Here is a 20337-nt window from a genome sequence, read left to right on the forward strand (position 1 = left end):
ACGTAAATGCACACACGCAGATGCACGCAGAGACACGGATGCACTCACACGCATGTATACACGGGCATGTGCTCCCACAGTTGCACACGTGTGGATGCACACATTCTCATGCATGCACACACACAAAAATGAACACACGCATGCCACACCACTGCACACGCCTGGATGCATGGGCACACACACAGATGCATGCAGACATGGGTGCACACAGCAGTGCACCTACATGAGTGCACACATCCTCGCAGATGCACACATGCTGGTGTGCACACACACGTGTTTGCTCACAGGAATATTGGGATGCCCAGCCAGCACATGAGCACACATAGCAACACCAGCATGGGAGGCACGGGGAGCACAGGGTGTGTGTGCACAGCAGCACTTGCACAAGTGTTGTGGCATTTGGGATTTGTGCATGTGGGCAGTGGTCCTGGTGGGTGCAGCCACGCATACTGGGGGCCCATCGAGGTCCTGGCCCCACAGCCATCCCTGGGAAAGGCACAGGATGCGCCTGTCTGATTTGCAATATACCTGTCACATTATTTCTGCACATTGCTGCTGTAACGACCTGCTAAGAGCCCCTCGCTCCTCCTCTCCGGTCCGAACCCATCAGGCACGGAGCTTTGGAGAGATTAAGTCATAAAATCGGAAGGGGCTGCGTGGTAACAGCCCCAGCCTGAGCCATAACAGCGGTGAAATCATCCCCAAACTATTCCAGCAGAGTCCGTTTCCATTTCCAGGCAGCACCTGACTGCTCCCCCTGAAATAAATCGCCCCAGCACGGCCGAATGGGGCCGCAAAGGAGAGGATGGGGGGAATCCACGTGTGTGCATGGAGCAGGATGCACCCGTGGGAGGACAAGGAGCAATGGGGCCGAGCCTCCGCCGGCACTGCATGGCTGCCCCCACCGTGCTCCCAACACTCAGCCCTGTGCGGTACCAGGCAAATTACACTTTGTTATTCATACAAAGGGCTGCGTGCAGAAGCTTTGCTGTGAACCACACAGCAAGGTCTGGCTGGGCTCCGGCTGTTCAGGAACAGGTCTGACTGCTGCAAAGCGCTCCTGCACCGCTACGTGATTTTGCAGCGCTGCAGTGGAGGTTGCAGCACATTGCATCTCTGGGGCTGCATGTTGTAAGTCCTAGTGGGCTGCTGCAGGGGCAGCTAGCAACAAGCAGGGCTTGCTTTGCAGCCCTGTGCAGCAGAGAGGAGACCCCAAGGGTGCAGCCCAGCATGCATTCGGTCCTTCTGCAAGGGACAGGCTTGTTCCCTGCTTTCTTGCTACTTCCTTGTCCCCCTGTCTGCAGGGGATGGGGCTGATCTCAAAACAAGGGGTGCCGGCCCCAACCTGCCATGGGTGCTGTTCAGTGAGGCTCAGTGCAACCTGTGGCTGTGCAAGGAAGGGTTTTGTGTTCTGGAGCCTCTGTACCTGAGTGATGTGCCCATGGGCAAGGATGGGGGTAAGGGGATAACCACTGCTCCCCCCGCAGTGCCCTGCCTGCTCCCCCAGCTGGCACCCAGCCCTGCTGCAGCATCCTTGGTCAGAGTGAGGAGACCCCACTCCATCCCTCACCTCACGGCAATATTTGCAATGATTTTCCAACACAGGTGCTTTGGGGAACGTCCCACCCATGCCCAGCTTTGGGAACCCCTAAAACACATTGGATTCTATTTGGAATCCAAGAAACAGCAGCTGAAAAGCACCCGGAGCTCAAAGCTACCCGAGGGCAGATGGGTGCGGGATGGCGGAGTGATGCTTTGCAATGGCAGGAAATGAGCACACACTCACAAGGGTGGGGGGGGGGGGGATGGTACCTGGAAGCTGAGGGCTGGAAAATCAGTCAGGGCTTGCTGTTTTCCCTTGGCTCCTTCCTCCTGGGCTGCTGCGGGATGGAGCCTATAGAAGGCTGCTTCCTTTCATAGTCATCGGCGGCGGCACAGGATGCTTCTCATTTCGGGTGTTGTTTGTTTGTTTCAGCCCCGGTTCTGGCACACGTCGCCCGCCAGCCCTCCCGTGTAGGTAATGATGTCATTTTTCCATGTATTCCCCCCTTTTTGCAGACTGTATATGGAAACACGCCGAGGTTCGTTGCTGGCGTTTAATGGGAACGCATCGGCGGCCCCAAACGGGGTCGTTTTATTAGCACTTTGCTCAAAAAAAAGTGAGTCGGGATTGAGTCCTGTTAACACTAATGTGAATTTAATTTAGGAGAAGCTCGAAAATTAATGTCATTTGTTAAATATCCATTTCCCCTAAAAGGCAATTCTCTGCCAACAACAACAACAAAAAAACTCTTCTTCTATTCATTTTCTTTTTTTTTTTCTTTTTCTTTTTTTTTTTTAATAGCCTTTTTTGGCTATATCGGCCTGGTTTAAATCACTCATCATTCAAGGAACGGATACCACCAGCGTTTTATGCAACACTGCTCTGCAAACGGCCGCGTTGCAAACACTGAGTGCTGCAAATATGGGGAGGGAGTGATGGGGGATGAATGGGGCTGGGGGTGCTCAGCAGGGAGTGAGGGCAGGCAGGGCTGGGGGCTCCGAGCTGTGGGGATGCTCTGAGCTGTGAGGGTGCTCCAAGCTAAGGGGTGCTCTAAACTATAGGAATATTCCAAGCTATGGATGCTCCAAGCTAAGGGGTGCTCTAAACTACAGGAATATTCCAAGCTATGCATGCTCCAAGCTATGGGGATGCTCCAACATATGGATGTTCCAACCTACGGATACTCCAAGCTATGAATGCTCCAAGCTATGGACGCTCTAAGCTATGGGGATGCTCCAAGCTACGTGGATGCTCCAAGCTATGGGGATATCCAAGATATGGGGATATCCAAGCTATAGGGATGCTCCAAGACATGGGAATGCTCCAAGCTATGGGGATATCCAATCTATGGGGATATCCAAGCTACATGGATGCACCAAGCTATGGGGATACTCCAAGCTATGGGGATATCCAAGCTATGGGGATATCCAAGCTATAGGGATGCTCCAAGACATGGGAATGCTCCAAGCTATGGGGATATCCAATCTATGGGGATATCCAAGCTACATGGATGCTCCAAGCTATGGGGATACTCCAAGCTATGGGGATATCCAAGCTATAGGGATGCTCCAAGACATGGGAATGCTCCAAGCTATGGGGATACCCCAAACTACAGGAACGCTCCTATGTGGGGACGCTGCAAGAAAGGGCATGGAGCACCCCAAGAGGAGCGATGTGATTTTTGAGGCATCCCATAGGAAACAAGCTGTGAGCACACGGTTGACCCCCCCAGCAGCTTCGCAGCACAATGACCACACGAAGGCACGTTGTAGGAGGAGGATATCGCATGTTTTATTAGAGGAACAGCTGCTGCTCCACGGGCGGCCGCGAGCCCCCAGCACCGGGCAGCCCGGCCCCATGTGCCAGGTTCATCATCAGCGCCGGCAGCAATCTGGAACTGGTTGGGCCGACATGGATTTGCGGAAAAAATGTGTTCACACAACAAGAGCACAAGATGGGAGCAATTAGATGAAGATGTTTTAATAATTAACCAGTATCAAACAGTTTGCTCGCCGTACAGTTCTAGACAATAAAAGTGTTAGCAGTCGTATTTTTCCTTTGTACAAAATTCCAGTCGATTGTTCCACAATATTTACACGGTAACTCCCTTTTTCACAAAATATCTCCTTTTCCCCCCCTTTTTTTTTTTTTTTCTTTTTTTTCTTTTTTTTTTTTAAATCCAGCTTTGCTACATAAATGCTTTAGATCTCATGGATATCCCTTGATTTCTTTTTTAAAAAGTCTAATAGTAAAAAACAACAAAAAAAAAAAACAAACCACCAAAACGACGACGACGACAAAATGAAAAGACATTAAATACCATTTTATATATATAAAAATGCTTAGTAAAAATATAGTTTTGTTGCCCAATTAAAATATATTGCTGAGAATACAGTAAAAACTGTCCTAAAGACCACCACAACCGGGCACCACGAGTCTTCAACAGCCCCCAAAAAGGGTTCCCGAGGGCCCCCAGTGTGTGAGTTCCTAGGGCTGGGTGCTGGGCAATGGGTGATGGTGTTGGTGCTGGGTTGGCTCAGGCAGGATTCACTGCAATTGCCTAAAAAATGCCCCCGAGAGGATGGAGCGATGGGAGCTGCAGCGGGCAGGCGGGCTTAGCGCGTGGTTAACCTTTGGCTTTGGGAAGGCATCTATGTGTTATATAGAGATACGGTATATCGGTGAGTTCAGCATGGTTGGGTTGTGGTTTTTTAGGTGTTTTTTTTTTTTTTTTTTTCTTTTTTTTTTTTTTTTTAAAGAAAGAAAGCGATGCATTTAATGAGATACTCTACATATTACGGAGCTCGCGGTTAGAGGAGGATTGGCTGCTCGTTGGCTTGTTGCGTTGGGTGCACGCGCGAGCCTAGCCGGTGATGCATGGGCTGTAGTAGACGGCGCTGCTGGCGTCGGACAGGGCGGATATCAAGCTGCTCTCCTCGCAGGAGATGCTCCTAGGAGTCACTTTGGACAGGGAGACGTGATAAGGCAGTCCCGAGGCTTCGGGACGAGTCCTGCTCATGTTCAAATATTGGTCAAACTCATTGCGGTCAACGTCCGTCCAAAGGTCGGTTTGGTTCAAGTGATCCACGCTCTCCATGTGGTGGGCTTCGGGGGGAGGTGAGAGCTGGCCCAGGTGGGCGGAAAGCCCGCTCTGAGTCCCCGAGCACATCTGGTTGTAGTAGAGGCCGGAGGGGTGGGGAGTCCTCATGGCATCGGCCAAGTGCGCTGGGGGCTGCGCGTAGGGCACGGCCACGTCCCGGCCCAGGCACTTCTCCTGGGGAAACTCCATCTGGGGGTGGTGGTGGTGGTACCCGCGGAAGGGCATCATGCCGCAGTCCTCCTGCATGTGCGGGGGGAAAAAGGCCGGCTCGGTCTGTTCCAAGACATCCAAGGGAGACATCTCGGGAGTTGGCAAGCCGTAGTTTTCAATATCCGACCCCATGGAGTGGAGTTCTCTGAAGTGGTTGAGTGGGGGAGGCTGGGGGTGGCCCGGCTGGCTGCCGCCGTGGTGACTCATGCTGAAGTTGTCACTGCAAGGCTGGGAAAGGTTATGCAGGAGGATATTGGGTTCCATCCTCTTGATTTTCTTGGCTTGCTTCTTCCTCCTCGGGCGGTACTTGTAGTTGGGGTGATCCTGGAGGTGCTGGATTCGCAGCCGCTCGGCCTCTTCCACAAAGGGACGCTTGTCACTGGCGCTCAGGGCTTTCCATGATTGGCCTGCAAGGGGACAGGGAGCTCAGTGACACTGGCCTGGCCTCAGGACCCCCACAGAGGGGTGCGCTGAGCGGGCTCAGTGCCCAGCCTGGGCCCTGGTGCTGGACAGAGAGCGGGGTCCCAAGTGGGGCCGTCTCCATGTCCCAGCTGCAGACATGATGCTGCAAATCCCTGGGAAGAGGGGAGACTGGCCCCAGGGTGCCCAATCATCTGCATCCCGCACCCACAGCCCGAACTGCCCGTCCCCCAGCCGCACCCACAGCCCCATCTCCTGAGCTCCCCGTCCCCGCATCCCGCAGTGCTGTGTCTCTGCATCCTGCTGCCCCGTCCGGCCATATCCTGCTTCCCGTAGTCCCGCATCCTGCAGCTCTGGCGACCCATATCCTGCTTCCCGTGTTCCCACATCCCCGCATCCTACAGCCGTGCGTCCCGCATCCTGCAGCCCTGTGTTCCCGTATCCTGCATCTCCACAGCTGTGCACTCCCACAGCCCACAGCCCTGTACTTCTGCAACCCACAGCCCTGCTTCCCCTCCTCTCGTGTGCGTGCATCTCTCTAACCCCCCATCCCACAGTCCCACACTCTGTGGGACCATAGTGCTGCACCCCAGAGCCGTTAATCCCACAGCCCTACACCCAGCATGCTTCGGTCCCGTGTCCCTGCAGTTTGCATCCCACAGACCTGTAACCTCACAGCCCCATCCTGCAGCCCTGCAGCCCTCAGCACCTTGCCCCTGTAACCATCTCCCGCAGCCCCGTATCTTTGCAGTCTGCATCCCACAACCCTGTACCCTTCCAGCCTGTCCTTCATAGCCCCCTATCCTCGCACTCCACGTCCTCCTATCCTTGCAGCTTGCGTTCCACAGCCTCTACCCTTACAACCTACATCCCAGCACTCCGAATCCCTGCAGCCTGCATACTCAGCCCTGTATTCCTGCACACCGCTGCCCTATAATCCTGCTGCCCTATAGTCCACACTGCCAGATCTGCATTATTGTATCAACAGCCCCTCACTCTCACGGTCCACATCCCCAGCCCCAAACTCCTGTAGCCCACTTCCCCAGCCCTGCACCCCTGTATCCCCAGCCCAACGCCTGCGTATCCCATGTCTCAGTGTCCAATACCCTTGCAGACCACATCCTCAGCCCTGTACCCCCACAACCCATGTCTCTAGCCACATTTGTGCATTCTGCTTCCATGTGGCCCTACAGCATGCACCCTTATTCTTCTAACCCTGCATCCCGAACCTCCCCCCCCCACATAGCCCCTATTCCCAGCCCTACATGCCAGCATCCTGCAGCACTATACTCTTCCAATCCACATTCTCACACCTGTACTCCTGCAACCTGCATCCCCAGCCCTATATCTGTGCATCCCACTGCCCTGTATCCTATAACCCAGTTCCCCGTATGTCTGCAGCCCAAATCCTTAGCTTTGCACCCCAGTAACTCACATCCCCAACCCCATATCTGAGCATACCTCTTTCCTGTACATCTGTAGCTCACACCCCCAGCCCCATATCCCTACATCCCAAACCCCATACCCTAACATCTCCATCCCTGTACTCTTACATCTCCCAGCTCTGTATCCTTACATGCCCAGCACCATAACACTACTCCTCCAGCCCCGTACCCTTACGACCCGCAGTATCCTTGCACCTCCCAGCTCAGTACCTTTACAATCCCCCAGCTCTGTTCCCCAGCCCAGTACTCTTACATCCCCCAGCCTCATATCCCTACATCCCCATCCTCATACCCTTACACATCCTGTCCCCATACCCTTACATACTTCATCCCCACACCCTTTCGCCCCGCAGCCCCATACCTTTGCAACAGCAACCCTGTAACCTTACATCCCCCAAACCCGTACCCATACACCCCCCACCCGCAGCCTCAAGTCCTTCAGTTCCCAGCCCCGTATCCTCACACCCCCAGCCCCTCACCCTTCCCCATCTCCTCTTCCTCCCAGCCCCTAGTCCCGTACCCGCACCGCACCCCACTCACCCAGCATCTTGCTGAGCACGGCGTTGTGCAGGTCGGGGTTTTGCTGCGCCAGCCGTTTGCGCTCATCCTTCGCCCAAACCATGAAGGCGTTCATGGGCCGGCGGATGCGGGAATCCTCCCCGGCCTTCCCCTCGGCTCGGCCGGCCGGGGGGCTGTATCCATAGCCCGGCTCGGGGCTGGGCGTGCGGCTGGGGGCCGCGCCGGGGGCCGCCCCGGGGGCCGCGGGGCCGAAGGCGAAGCCGGGCTCGGGGCTGGGCGTGCGGCTGGAGGGGGAGGCGGCTCCCGGGGGCCGAGGGAAGGCGAGCCCGGGCTCAGCGGCCGGCACGGCGCCGGTGACCCATGAACAGTCGCCCCGGGGTTGCGATATCTCCTCTCGGCAGTAGTTTGACTCAGATATATTCATTCCAGCTGGACAGCACTTTGTGTCCGACCCGAGCGGGTGCCGGAGAGAGAACCGAGTCCCGCGCGTCCCGCCGCCTCCTGCAGCCGCCGAGCAGCTCCGCTCGCTTCTTCGCCCACGTTCGGGTGGTTTCGGGGGGATTTGGGGTCGCCTTGGGTTGTTTTGGTTTCTTTCCTTTTCTTTTTTTTCTTTTTTTTTTTTTTTCCCCGTTTTTCCCCCCCCCCAAAAAAAAACTTTTTGGGATGATGTTGGGCTGGAAGGGGCAAAATATAGCCGGGGTGGACCAATCAGCGGGCGGAGGGGAGGAGGAGGAGGAGGAGAGACAGGACGTCCCCAGGAAGAGCCGCCCGGGAGGGCCGGGTGGGAGCGCTGTGGATGTGCGGCCCCATTCCCTTCCTCCCGACGAGGAGCGCGATTCGTTTCTGCTCTCCGCTCTTTCCCTTCTTATTTTTTCTTGCTTCCTTTTATTTTTTTTTCCTCAAGCCCCGTCTCTGGCTGCTTGGGATCTGCCCGTGAGAAGGGGAAGCGTTTGGATTCGCTGTGTGTTCGCAGGGCACAAGGGATGCTCGGCACTCCGAGGTTATTTTCCTTACAAGCCATTCTATGTGTGTGTTTTGGCCACGGTCACCATTCCGGGGTCAGGAGCAGCCGTGGGGTGAAGGCAGGGCCGAGTCCTCTCCCCCAACACCGTTCTGGTGGGTTTCATTTGTGCCAGTTGAGAAATCTCGCCTTGTCTTCCCGTTCGCATGAAAAGCGACACATCCCCATCCTGCCTGCCCGGCCACTTTGGAGGAACGCTGGGTTCAGAGGTGGGATGATGGCAGCCCAGACCTGCCTGGATCCACGGCACACTGTCATTTGGTGGCAGCATCCCATCCCCATGCCAGCTCACGGCTCAAAGCCTTCCTGCCACCCGACAGAGATCTGCCATAGCGGCGAACGCGTTACCAGGCGACATGCCAAGCATTGGGCGACGTGGTCCGATGGCTCTTCCTGCCCTTAGCATGGGGCAGCTGGCAGGCAGCGAGATGCGCCCCCTGCCACCCCAAGTCCATGGGGTTCATGCACAGCTCAGCCCTGGGGAATGGCCCCAAACCCCTCTGGCTGCGGAGATGCCCAGAGCTGAAATCCGAAACCCGGGTGCAGGAAGAGTTGGGGCACCGTGTTGTGCAACAGCCCGGCTCCCTCCCAGCCTCCCTGCAGCCGTGGGGTGTTGCATGCCATGGTTTGTGTGTGTCTGGAAGTGATTTGAAAAAAGCCGATCTGCAGTTAACCCTAAACAAAGCAAAGGCCATAAAAATACATATATATATAATAAAATCTTGTCTCATTTATTCCTCCATCGCTAGCAGAGTGACGGAGGCTTCACGATAGATATCCTTCACATTCCTGCAGTTTCTTCGTAATAGTTTGCAAGAGCTCGTCAGCACTGGAGGACAGGAGAGCCCACATGGCTGCAAGGAGCCCCTCTGTGCTGCTCCCATCCCATCGGGGCCATGCAGCATCACTGTGCCCCAGGAGCAGCCCGCTGCTGCCGAGCTCCAAGATTTGCTCTTTGCTCTTCACTCCTGCCCACGGCTGCTTGTGGGGTGAATCGCAGGATGCCTACAGGGGTGTCCCATGGCATTCCCTGCTGTCACCTCTGGATTCTTCTCCCAGGCTTTGGCAGAGCACACAGTGCTGTCCCCACGAGCCCCCACCCTGCAGCACAGCAGCACCCTGGGGCTGGACCAAAGGCTCTTCCTGAGCATTGCCCAAAAAGGGTTTGGAATGGGGCAGCACGCAGCAGGGGTCCATGCGGTGCTGCATTTTGGGACCCTGGCGCAGGAAAACCATGCAGTGCCCATGGGGCAGAGCCGTGTGCTTCATCCCAGTGGGCAAATATCAGTGCTCCATCCCGGGATGAGACCTCTGTGCAACCCACACAGGGGACAAAGCCCCCATCCTGGATCAGCATCCCCACTGTGGGGGCACGCAGCCCCCCCTGACACTTCCTTTCCTTTCTCCGGGGGGCTCCTCACCCACCCTTGGCGTCAGACAAGCTGAACCCCACCCTGGTGCAAAAGCTCAGAATTCCTATTATATTTTTTTTTCCCCTTGAATTTCCTTTACCATTTTCCCCATTTTTTAGGACGGCAGCTCGCAGCCCCCACCCCGGCCCCCCTTTTCCCTTCGCCGCGTCCCGCGCCGCGCAGCCCCAGCGCCACACCTCGCAGAGGAAGCGCGGCGGAGCCGGCAGCCTCCGCTCTCCCCCTTCCCCCCCCCCCAACCAGCACAAAGGCATTTTCCCTCCCCGCCTCCCACCTCTCTCTGCTGCCTGTTCACCCACACCGGGCTCCCAGCCACCTAAAAATACACATGGCACCACCTGGGCCATCCGTGGGGTACATCAGAGGTACTCCGGGGTTCTGTGAGCAGATAGGGATGAGTGATGCTGGATGAGCCCTGCGTTATTTCTGCTGCTGGGTGGGCTGCGGGTGTGCACCGGTGTGTGCCTGTACTGTGCAAGCAAATGCAAAGGATTTGCTCACCAAATTTGCACTGGGGCTGGGGAGGTGAGTGCAGGGAGGGCCTCTGGTGCAGCCGTAGCGAAGTGCTGAACCAGGAGCAGCAAATTCTCCTTTTGTGGAACACATGGGCAGAGATTCCCAAGCCTGTCCCAGGGTTTGGGTACCACGGGCAGACTGCAAATCCTGCATTCATTTTTCATTCACTACTATGCAATTACCATTGTGGGGTTGGCAATGTGGGGTGCCCCTAGGAGTTTAGCTGCATGCACTGGGTCACTGCACAGTGAGATATTTGTTATTCATCGTGGCTGATGGCCATTTCTTGGTGCAAGGGGAGCTAAGGCATGCAGCACATGGAGCTGTAACACTGTAGAGCTGCAGTGACACAGTCTGGGTAGGGAACCATAAATCATAGCATCCTGGAATCATAGAATCATAGAATCATGGGATCATATGAATCATAGAATCATAGATCAGAGAATGAGATAATGGTAGGATGGGGTGGATTGGGTTGGACTGTGTTGGAAGGGGACCCTGAAAACCATCCATCTCCAGTTCCCTGCCCTGGGCAGAAGGTGCCCATCGCTGGGGACACCACACAGGCAGGGCTGCTTTGTGTCACCTCCAGCACCCCATGAGCTGCCCCATACTGGCAGTCCCATCTGCTCCCCCAGGGCCACAGCCAGGCTGGAACAAAGGCTTTCCAAAGAAAGGCACTTCCTGCAGAGCAAAGGCCGGGCTGCGTGAGAGCCCTGGCGGGACGCTGAAGTCATCTGCTGGGAAATGTTTCAGGTTTCAGTGGAGACTCCCTTTCTCGAGGGCCTGGCTTCCTTGCAGACAAATGCTCACGAGGGTCACAAAGGATCCAGCTGAGCTCCCAACCCTGCAGCACACTGTACATCCTGACACCGGCGTAGCTGCAGGGTGATGTGTCCCCATGGCCATGGCTGGTACCAAGAAACCCTACACAAGTTCCCAGGGTGAAGGGCCAGGCTTCTTCCTACCCCAAGCAACGGGAGGTGGATGGTGGAAATGACAGCATGGTCATCCCCCAAGGTATCTCCTGTGGAGAGAGCCCAGCTATCATTTTGCCCTGCTGCTTTCTGCTCATTTGCTATATTTCTTCACTTCTGGTTCGGTCTGAACAGGTGAAGAGCACGGATGATTTAGTGGAGATGCCCCCCAAGCCATGGCAGTCCCCAGGACCAGGTACCCTCTGCTGTCCCTGCCATCACCCAAACCATCAGATGGGCAATTTTCCACCAGTGATGGAATGAAGGTGTGAGAATGGAATAGACTCAGCCAGGCCTGGGGCTTTCCTCCTGTTTCCTCACTCTTTGTTCTGGAGCAGCTCGTCCCCATCGCCACCATCTTAATGTGGCTCCAGGCTTTGAGAGGGGATGCTGGACAGGACTCTGAGCACCTCTATAGGGGCAGAGAGCTCGTCCTGCTTCTGCTTCCCTGCAGCTGATTGTGGTGGATGCTGCAGTGCTTGGTTCTCATCACAGAGAGAACCCCGCTGTCAGGAAGGAAAGTCTTACACTTCCACCAACTATTCCAAGCCCCCCATAAACACATTTTTTGGTTCGGCATTAATGAATTACCTCAATGTGGAGCTGCTCATGCCAAATACATGAATACAGAGTGCAGAAAAGCCGCCGAGAAGCACATTTGGCTGCCGTTCAGCTGCTTCGATCGGCACCATTTAGTTTCTCTATTATAGCAAGCAAATGTGCTCTGCCCATGGCACTGGATCCTCCCAGGAACAGGCAGCAGGCTGGCAGTCTGCTTGGCACCACCTGGGCACTCATGGTGGCAGAAAATATCACGTGCTATATAGCTCCATCCAACAATCTGGATCCTGTCTGCCCAGGATCATTGCTCTGGACATGCACTTGAGCGCCGGAGGAAACAAATGGAGCAGTGTCATTAGGCATCAGGTTGGGTTTGGCCAGGAGAAGTGCAGCCCCTCTTTAGAGAAACTCTTTGGAGCTCTGCTCTGTGGGCTCCACGTCTGCTCACTGCATGTTTGCACATCTCCCTTCGAGCATCACTGAAGTGAAAGCATCATCTGAGAGCATCATGGATAAATGGGTCCATGCTGCATCACGGGTGCAGTGCCACTTTCAGTGCAGGAAAGGAAAGGCACTGAGCAAGGAAGAGTGATCACACACCTCTACCTCTCTGCATCCCAGTCCTCAGCAGCTGCTCAGCAGTGGCTGCTTGCTGCCTCTCTGCTCCTACATCCCGGCAGGCAGCGGGGTGCAGGCTATGGAACATTCCCCCCAGCACAGCCACTGCAGCAGTAGCACAGGACACCTGCACCTGGGAAAGCTTTGCTGCTCTCCAGAGCCGCTGCAGCTCCCAGTGTGGCTGAGCTCAGCACAGGCATTACCTCACCTCCCGGCACAGATGGAGCTGGCTGCAGCTCTGCTCCCAGCTTCTGCAACCTCTGGACCGAGTGTATTCCACTTGGGTTCTCCATGCACTTGCTCAGGTGGGGCAGACATGGCTGCAGCCCCGTGCCTCAGTTTGCCCAGGTGTTCTCTGCTCTTGGTGGCACAATCCCCCTGGAAATGGCATGATACACCAGACCAGATCTGACACACTGCTTCTGTCTTGAGAGAGAATAACACTAACAATAATGACAACAATATTAATAAAGAGAAAGGGCTGAGAGCTTTTTCTCTTTGCAGCCTTGGGGCAGAGGAACTTTTCCTTTTCAGTGCCTCACTGGAAACACTGCGGAAATTAGAGCACGAATACGTTGCACTGGCAGCTCTAAAAGACAAGACTGATAAAGGTCACTCTATCTTTGCATTTTTCCTCCACGGCTCCTCTGCTGCCCGTTCCCAGGCTGCCCACCCCAAGCACCTCCAGCCTCATCACCTCATCCCCATCTGAAGTACAGGGGACAGCTCAGCACGTGGCCACACTGGGGCCACCTCCGTGGCATGCTTGAGCCGGAGAAATAAGGTTAAAGGCTCTTATCTGATGGAGCCTGAGCCTTGCCAAAGCCCTGTTGCTATCAGCTCAGGACACATGTGCTATTGGCAAAGCTTCGGGGACACAATAATACAAACAGTTTTCATTGTCGAGTCAACAATGATGGGAGAAGGAGCCCTGTGCTATTACCGGTGTAAAAGGCACTGTAGGAAAGCTCAGGACGGGAGGATGCAGTCAGGATCAACAGCAGGGCTGAGCAGATTATGCAGTTATATTTTTATTCAGGGAGGAGAAATCTTCCATCCCCAGTGGGCTGGAGCCAGAAGGATGGAGCCGGGGGGGTCAGGCTGTGAGGAAAAACCCTCTGAGCAGCGCTGGCAGCAGCTGCAGTGAAATGCTGAGCACAGCAGCACCTTTGGACAAGGGCAGGAGGCAACTCTGTGGGATGCACTCTGCTGGCTGGGGACAGGGACGCACTGCCCAGGGGAAAGCATGGGGCTGGGGTACAGGAGGTGCAGGGGTGGGGGGCACAGTGCCATACATATGCTGGGGAGTGTGTTATGTGTTCTCAGCTGCATGTCCCCCTTTTTCCAGCCCATGTCCAGTGCCAGCACTAGGCAAGGGATGCTGTTGCCTTTGCACCACCATTCAAAAGCTGTATAAAAAATATAAACAGTCTGGTCAGGGATCTAGCTGAGGGAGAAACTCCAGCCCTGTTGCTGCTGTGCCAGGTATTGTGCCATGGGGAAGTCGGGAAATGGTGCCAAGGATGGTTATGGCCAGGAAACCCCCATGGAGATAGGAGCCATTCCCAAGCTCTTGCTGATGCTGGGGGAACGTTTGGTGTGGGGCCCAGTGGCAACGGATCCATCCCCTTGTTTTCAGGGTGTTGCAGCCTCTGAAGATGCTTTGGGAGTTGCTTTTGGTAGGGTCTGGTTGGAAGTGGTTTGGAAATATCCTCTGCAGGTACCCCACATGTTTGGGGATGAAGTGAAGCAGGGCTTTACCATGAAGAAACTCAGCATGAGAACAGGCAGCCCTTTGGCTGTCCCTATCTGGCTGTTATACATGATGCCAAATGGATAACAGTCCCCTCCAGGACTTGTCCTCAGATGCAGACTGGGGTACTGGCTTGGTCCCCACTTCCCATCTGTCCTATGGCACGGCGCATGCTTGGAGGTGAATGGGGAGGTGACGGGAGCATCGTATCAGCCGTGCCTATGCTGATGCAGAAGATCACACCTCATGCCATGATGGTGGGGGGGACAGCAGTCTGAGGGGGCTGGAAGCAGGGCAGAAGGTCAGGAGCTTATCGCTGCCATCAGGACCCTAGTGGGGCCGGGGCCGCCGTTCCCACCAGGAGCAATGATGTCAGGCAGCAGCCGCGCCAGGAGCAGGAAGCTGGATGCAGCCAGCGAGTCTGTCCTGCTGGCCTTCCCCGTGTGCTCCAGCAAACAATGCGCCCGCGGTGGGGACCGTGCCAGCAGCGTGGTGCTGGATGCTGGTCCCCATCAGTGTGGGGCTATGGGATGGGGCTGGTATCTGCCTTCTGCACAGGGGTCTGCTGGAGGAGGTGGAGAGAACATACATTGTGTGCCAGGGCTGCAGTTGGCATTGCTGTGGCTCTGGGGCTGCTGCGGTGAGTCAGTGGGCATGTCTGACCCCAGCTAGGCACATGGTCAGGGAAGAAAGGCCAGCAAGCCCTCCAAAGGTTTGTGAGACCCCTAGAAAAGCCCTGGGAGAAAGGATGGGCATGCTGGCTAACCCCAGTTCAGCTAGCGTGGGGTGAACACTCACTGGTAGCACCCTGCTTGTTGAATCGGGAAGCAATGATGACTTAAACATGCAGAGGAAAAGAATGAGCTATATGTGCTGTGAGATGCAGCTGGAAGCTGAAGACCCGCTATAGGATGGGAACCTTATCATGTAAGCCTCGTCTCTGCCTTCATTCTCAGGCTGAGTTCTGCCCCAACAAATCATGCACCCACATGTAGGTCAGGGTGAGGGCAGTGAGCGTGCACTCCTGGAAGGGTGATGGGGCTGGGCACTGTGCCCACTGGGAGAGGGACTTCCTGAGCACAGCAGCTGAAGGATGGCCCCAAGGGCTGCAGCTCGCCTCCACCCCACACAGCACACCCATGTTATCGCTGTACACAGTGTGAGGTTCCCCCCCTTGGGCTGCATTTGCCAGCGGCTGGCAGCGATGCTTGTGCTGGTGCCGACAGGCTGGCTGGCATGTTTTCCCTTGGGGAGGCTTTAGCAGGAGGCTGTGCATTTCTGGGAATTGTGTCGGGCAGGGAAGGAGGTTATTGTTCGAGCTGCAAGTGTGCGGCGTGCAGATGAGATCAGGGCTCGCTGCTTGGTGGTGGGACAGCCGTGCTGCTGGCCCTGCTGATGAGGAGATAAGCAGGGGATGGGTTTTATCGGTGGTGCCATCACTGAAAGGAGAGAGGGATGTGGTGAGACTCTGGCGATCCAGTTCCACTCAGCATCATGGTGCACCTGGCATGAGGCAGAAGTGAGTCAGGGTGGTGTCAACACAAGGAGGATGCTGCCCTCACCCCCAGGGCTCTCCAGTAATCTGGTGTGCCATGTTTCCATTGCCCCCAGTTCAGCCAGCAGCCCCAGGAATCCAGTTCCATCCCCAACCTGATTGCTTTCAGATCACTGTAAAGGGACCTGCTGTGCACAACAAGATGCAGATGTGCCAAAGCAGCTTTTGCTCTAACCATGGATAGAGGAGGCCAAGACTGCACTTTTGCCAGGATTGCACTTCTGTCTCGTGGCCGTGGTGCTCACTGGTAGGAGGGTTTTGTGCAGCCCTGCATAGACACTGTACTTCTGTCCTCATGGTGCTGGGGATGGAGGGCACGCTGCAGTCCCCAGCCCATGGCTGAAGCTCTGAGGATGTCATGCTTTGACAAGGCAGCTCAGGAGGGGAGATTTCTGAGATATTTCTGACATATCACTCTGCTGTCCCAGACCTCAATGCTGAGCCTCTCCTCACCCAAGATGTCCCCTTCCCTCTCTTCCAGCTTTTCCTCATCCCCAGCCCTTTGGTGGTTTCAGCCCCAGCCCTGTGCTTACCCTGGAGTGCACACAGGTCCCATCCATCCCAAACTCTGGGACACAACAGCAGAGCCCTGTCTACATAACCACTGCAAAGAAGGGACTTAGGGGTCAGAACTTTTTTGCAATCCTTTACTACAAGTGAGCTGAGGGATGCCAACCTTAATCCACCAGCTGAGAAGTTCAAGCATCCTCCTTGGGAGAACATCTCCTTTCATGCACTGTGGCTTTTGTCAAAGAGAGACTGAAGAGGACAAAGGGGCACTGCCATCCAGAGAGCTCCTACCACCCTGCTTGCAGGGACAACATAGGAAATGCTACATGGGAAAGCCCAGTGTGAGAGCCCAGGAGCCCCTGCCTTCCCACAGCAGACTTATCGAGGCACCAGTTCAGAGTGGCGCTTTCTATGGGCCAGAAGGGAAGTGCATACACACCAGACTCCTCGGGGTCAAGGATGCTGGGCAAGCAGAGAGCCGAGAGGCTGCAGGGGGCAGGGGAGGCAACCGGGGCGTGGGGAGCGAGCCACAAATAGCCAAATGAATGGCTTTGACTTCCTATGTTTCATGGAGGTGAATAAAAGGAGACAGGAGGAGGAGAGCAGAGAGACCTGAGCTCTCACGCACACATACCCAGTCCAGACCCCGGTGTACACTGATGGCACAGCACAGTGCCACTTGTCCCTCAAGAATACACAGCGCTTATTCTCCCTCCCTATCCCATTATTATTTTGTACAGCAAGGGGGGGGGGGGGTGACCAAATCCCACAGCTAAATCCTGCCTTGTGCACAGCTGGCACAGGAGGCAGTGCCACCAGGCATGGGTGGGCTGGGGGGATACAGAGCCACTGCAGGGCTGCTCTGCTGGAGGGGCAGGATGGAGCTGGTGGTGTCCTCTGGGAGCCACACAGGTTTCTGCTGCGTTAGGAGGGACTGTGCCAGCAGATGAGGTATGGAAAGGTCCCTTGGCTTCTCAGAGGACGTTCAGCAAGACAGCAATGCAAGTCACCATGTGGGCCAAATTCTCTAGATTTCTGAAGTGTTTGTATGGAAAATTTTGGCCTCCATGCTCGCATGTTCCTAATGCCAAGCCTAGGAGACTAAGGACATTGGGCATTTGCAGAAAGGAAAGGGATCCTTGCTTGGGTTGCTAGAAGCTCATGTCTCTCGGGGATCAGTTCCCCCATCTTTTTCCTTTTCCTCTCCCAAATAGGAGCTGCCCTGGACTAAGGGAAGAATCACAGAGCAGCTCTGTGCTGAGAACGGCTTGACTAGCAGTGAAGAGGGCAGCAGGGCACTGGCACCGATGTATGCAGCCAGGTGGAGCCAGCCCAGAGACAAAAGCAAACATCCAGCAAGGCCAGGAGCATCAAGTTGCTGCCAAGGAAGGCTCACAAGAGTGGCAGAGATAGGAGATGCAGAAAAACCCCTTCCCAAAAGCGGAGCCTAAAGCAGCTGTTCCCATCTCCCAGCTGGGTGAAGGCGTAGAGTCTTGTATCTCCTTGCTGTGCAGCCCAAGATAGGTATCATGCAAGAGGCTCCACACCTCAACCAGGGACCCCCAGACTTCCCATGACACCAAGGATGGGATCCCACAGACCTGGGCACACCTGAAGGAGGAGATGTTTGGGGACAGAAGTTCCATGGGGGAGTCTCGTGGTGAGTAGGTACACAAGGTTCTTGCATTCCCCTTCTCCAAAACCAAACCAGACTGTGGGTTCTAAATAGATGGGGGTGAAGTGGGTGGAAACAAGGGAAAAAGTGTTTTTTGACATGAATTATGGTGATTATGGCACCCAGGAAAACTCATCTGCCTTCAGCCAGCCCATACACCAAGACCTAAATCTTCAGAGTGTCATTTGGGAAACATTGGAGCCCAGCAGCAAAACCAGGTGAGATATTATGGGATTGCATTTTGCATCAAACTCTTCTCCCTGGAGCCTGTGAGTGAGGCAGCACACACAGAGGTGCCTCTCAGGCATGCCGGGGTCACAAAGCCCCCTCCCAGCCTTTCCCCTGAGTCTGGCTCCAGCCACAGTTTCTCCCCATGCTCTGTTTTTAGCACATTCAAGTAGCTGCTTTCACAAGAGGTAAAGGAAAGTTCACGGATCCGCTGACAGATCAGCCCAAGCGGGAATTTCACTGGGAATTCCTGCAATAGCAGGTTGGCTCCCGCGGAGGTGGAGTTTCCTCTGGATCTACCTCCACCCAGGCTCGGCGAGCGCTCCGACCACCGGCTCACACACGGGGGGCCGGGCTGAGCGACGCCACGCTGCTTCCCAGCCAAGGTCAGCCAGAAACCCTCCCCGCTCTGTGAACGCCTGTCCTGTTAACCCTTGGGGAGAGTGAGGAGGATGGAAGGGCCGGGGCACAGTGGCAGAGCTGTGCTTGTCGCACATCTCTCCCATCCAGCTGGCATTTTGTGCAGCCCTGTCCCTCCGGGATGCCATCAGGCTGGGAGAGGATGGCCAGCGTGGTGGGAGGGCGGCATTTGCAGGCAGCAGGGTGACAGGCTTCTCGCTCCGATGGGGCGATGGGGCTCGGTGTGAGTGAGCAGTCTGGAATCTGAGACACGTCCCCAGCCATACTTGTGGTCAGGAACCATGTTCATGTTGCAGTGATACAAACCACATTGACAGTGGCAGCGGTGCCTCTCAAGCGTTCCGCTGACGCCGAGGACCGGCATGACCCGACCCCACACACGGGACAGGCGGCCGCCGGCTGCCAGGGACCTCCAGAAGATCTCCTGGCTTCTTCCTGCCTAACAGAGATGGGCCAAAATGGCACCTTCTGCCCTATGGCCAGACCCTGCCAAGGGACAGAGGCTTTTCAGAAGCTCTAAAGGCTCCAGACTGCGAGTTGGAGAGGATTTGCGTTTACAAACATGGGACCCAAGCCAAGAAATTTCAAGGTAGTGCCAAACGTCACACCAGGGAGAGGGGCTGGAGCTCAGGTTTGGGCTGGGGCCACCTCTGCTGGTTTGTGGGCAACACAAAATGTCTCTCACACATCTGGGGAGCAGCTCTTGCTCAAGGGGATCCCAGATTTGTCCAACTCAGTGTGAGCTGCTATAAAGCAACATCTTTGAGTACCAAAAATGCCATTGTGGCAGACAGCTATCCCCAGAGATTTAGCACCAATCTGTTCCATTCTCCCCACTTTTGTGTGCTGATTTAAACCCTGGCCTCGGTGACTCGCTGCAGGAGAGAGAGGGGTTGTGGCTGAGCTCAAGGATCCCTGCTTCCCAACATGGAATTCTGCAGCTCGTGGCCTCGTGTAACAAATCCCTGCATTCAGCTGACTTGCAGCCTGCCAAGGCAGGACGCAGCAGCTATTTACCAGCATAATCAGGGCTCTACCAGCAGCAGCAAGGAGACAGCATCCAGCCCTCGCTGGAGCTGCAGCCTGCTCGTGTTTCTTCTCCTTTTCCTTCTCTCAACCACTGACACGTTGCGTTCTGACGAAGTGGCTGCGCAGGAGGCATCGCAGCTCTCCTCCTGCCAGGATCCAGCTGAGCAGAGCAGATCGATGCTTGCAATGAATCCCAGGAGCAGACATCGCACAGCACCCCGGGGACGTGCCAGCCCTGCACAGTGTACGAGTGCCACCTACAGGGTGGCTCCAGGGCCCAGATCCCAAACCATCCGATGGGCTCACGCTTCCCCCTGCACCCCATCACTCCTTGTTATTCCTTCAGGCTGAGCTGAACAGCCCCAAATCTCAATGTAAGGAAGCAGTAGGTCAGCGTGGTGCTGAGAGTGATTGAGGCTTGATCGCTGCTGGAGCAGCTGGTTTGATTTTGGGATTCCCACTAGAAGAAATGTTGTCCAGCGGGTGCTGGGATCACCGTCCCTGGAGGTGTTTGGGAACTGTGGAGATGTGGCACTGAAGGATGAGCTCAGTGGGCATGGTGGGGGGGGTTGGACTTGGGGGGTCGCGGAGCTCTTTCCCAGCCGTAATGATCCTATGATTCCCCAGCCACGATCCCAGCACACTGCTGGCTCGCAGCCCATCTCACAGCTGCTGCCATCCATCGAGCTCTGCCCACCTGGCCAGGCTCTGGGAGGGGCAGAGAGGGCACACCTGTGGGGAGCTTATAAAGGGCACAGCTTCACGGTTAGGACCCTCTAGGATACAGCTCGGGGCTGGGCTGGGGAG

The 20337-nt window shown here is 55.6% G+C and overlaps 1 protein-coding gene across 1 annotated transcript; it reads right to left on the reverse strand.

The window, feature by feature from the left end:
• Positions 1-3670: 3670 nt before the first annotated feature.
• Positions 3671-7867, reverse strand: SOX18 (SRY-box transcription factor 18). Its single transcript, XM_048963361.1, has 2 exons — positions 7259-7867; positions 3671-5260 (listed from the first exon to the last, which is right to left on the reverse strand). Exons 1-2 carry the CDS (start codon positions 7659-7661, stop codon positions 4407-4409), a joined length of 1257 nt encoding a protein of 418 aa, XP_048819318.1. The 5' UTR covers positions 7662-7867; the 3' UTR covers positions 3671-4406.
• Positions 7868-20337: the final 12470 nt, after the last annotated feature.

The sequence above is a fragment of the Lagopus muta genome, chromosome 16 (assembly GCF_023343835.1).
Source record: "Lagopus muta isolate bLagMut1 chromosome 16, bLagMut1 primary, whole genome shotgun sequence".
NCBI lineage: Eukaryota > Metazoa > Chordata > Aves > Galliformes > Phasianidae > Lagopus > Lagopus muta.

Bases quoted from the DNA above. Each gene is read 5' to 3' on its own strand.
- SOX18 (XM_048963361.1), bottom strand. From the start codon at position 7,661: ATGAATATATCTGAGTCAAACTACTGCCGAGAGGAGATATCGCAACCC. The intron at 5,261-7,258 runs GTGAGTGGGGTG...GTCCCCTTGCAG, and splicing joins CGTGCTCAGCAAGATGCTGG to GCCAATCATGGAAAGCCCTG.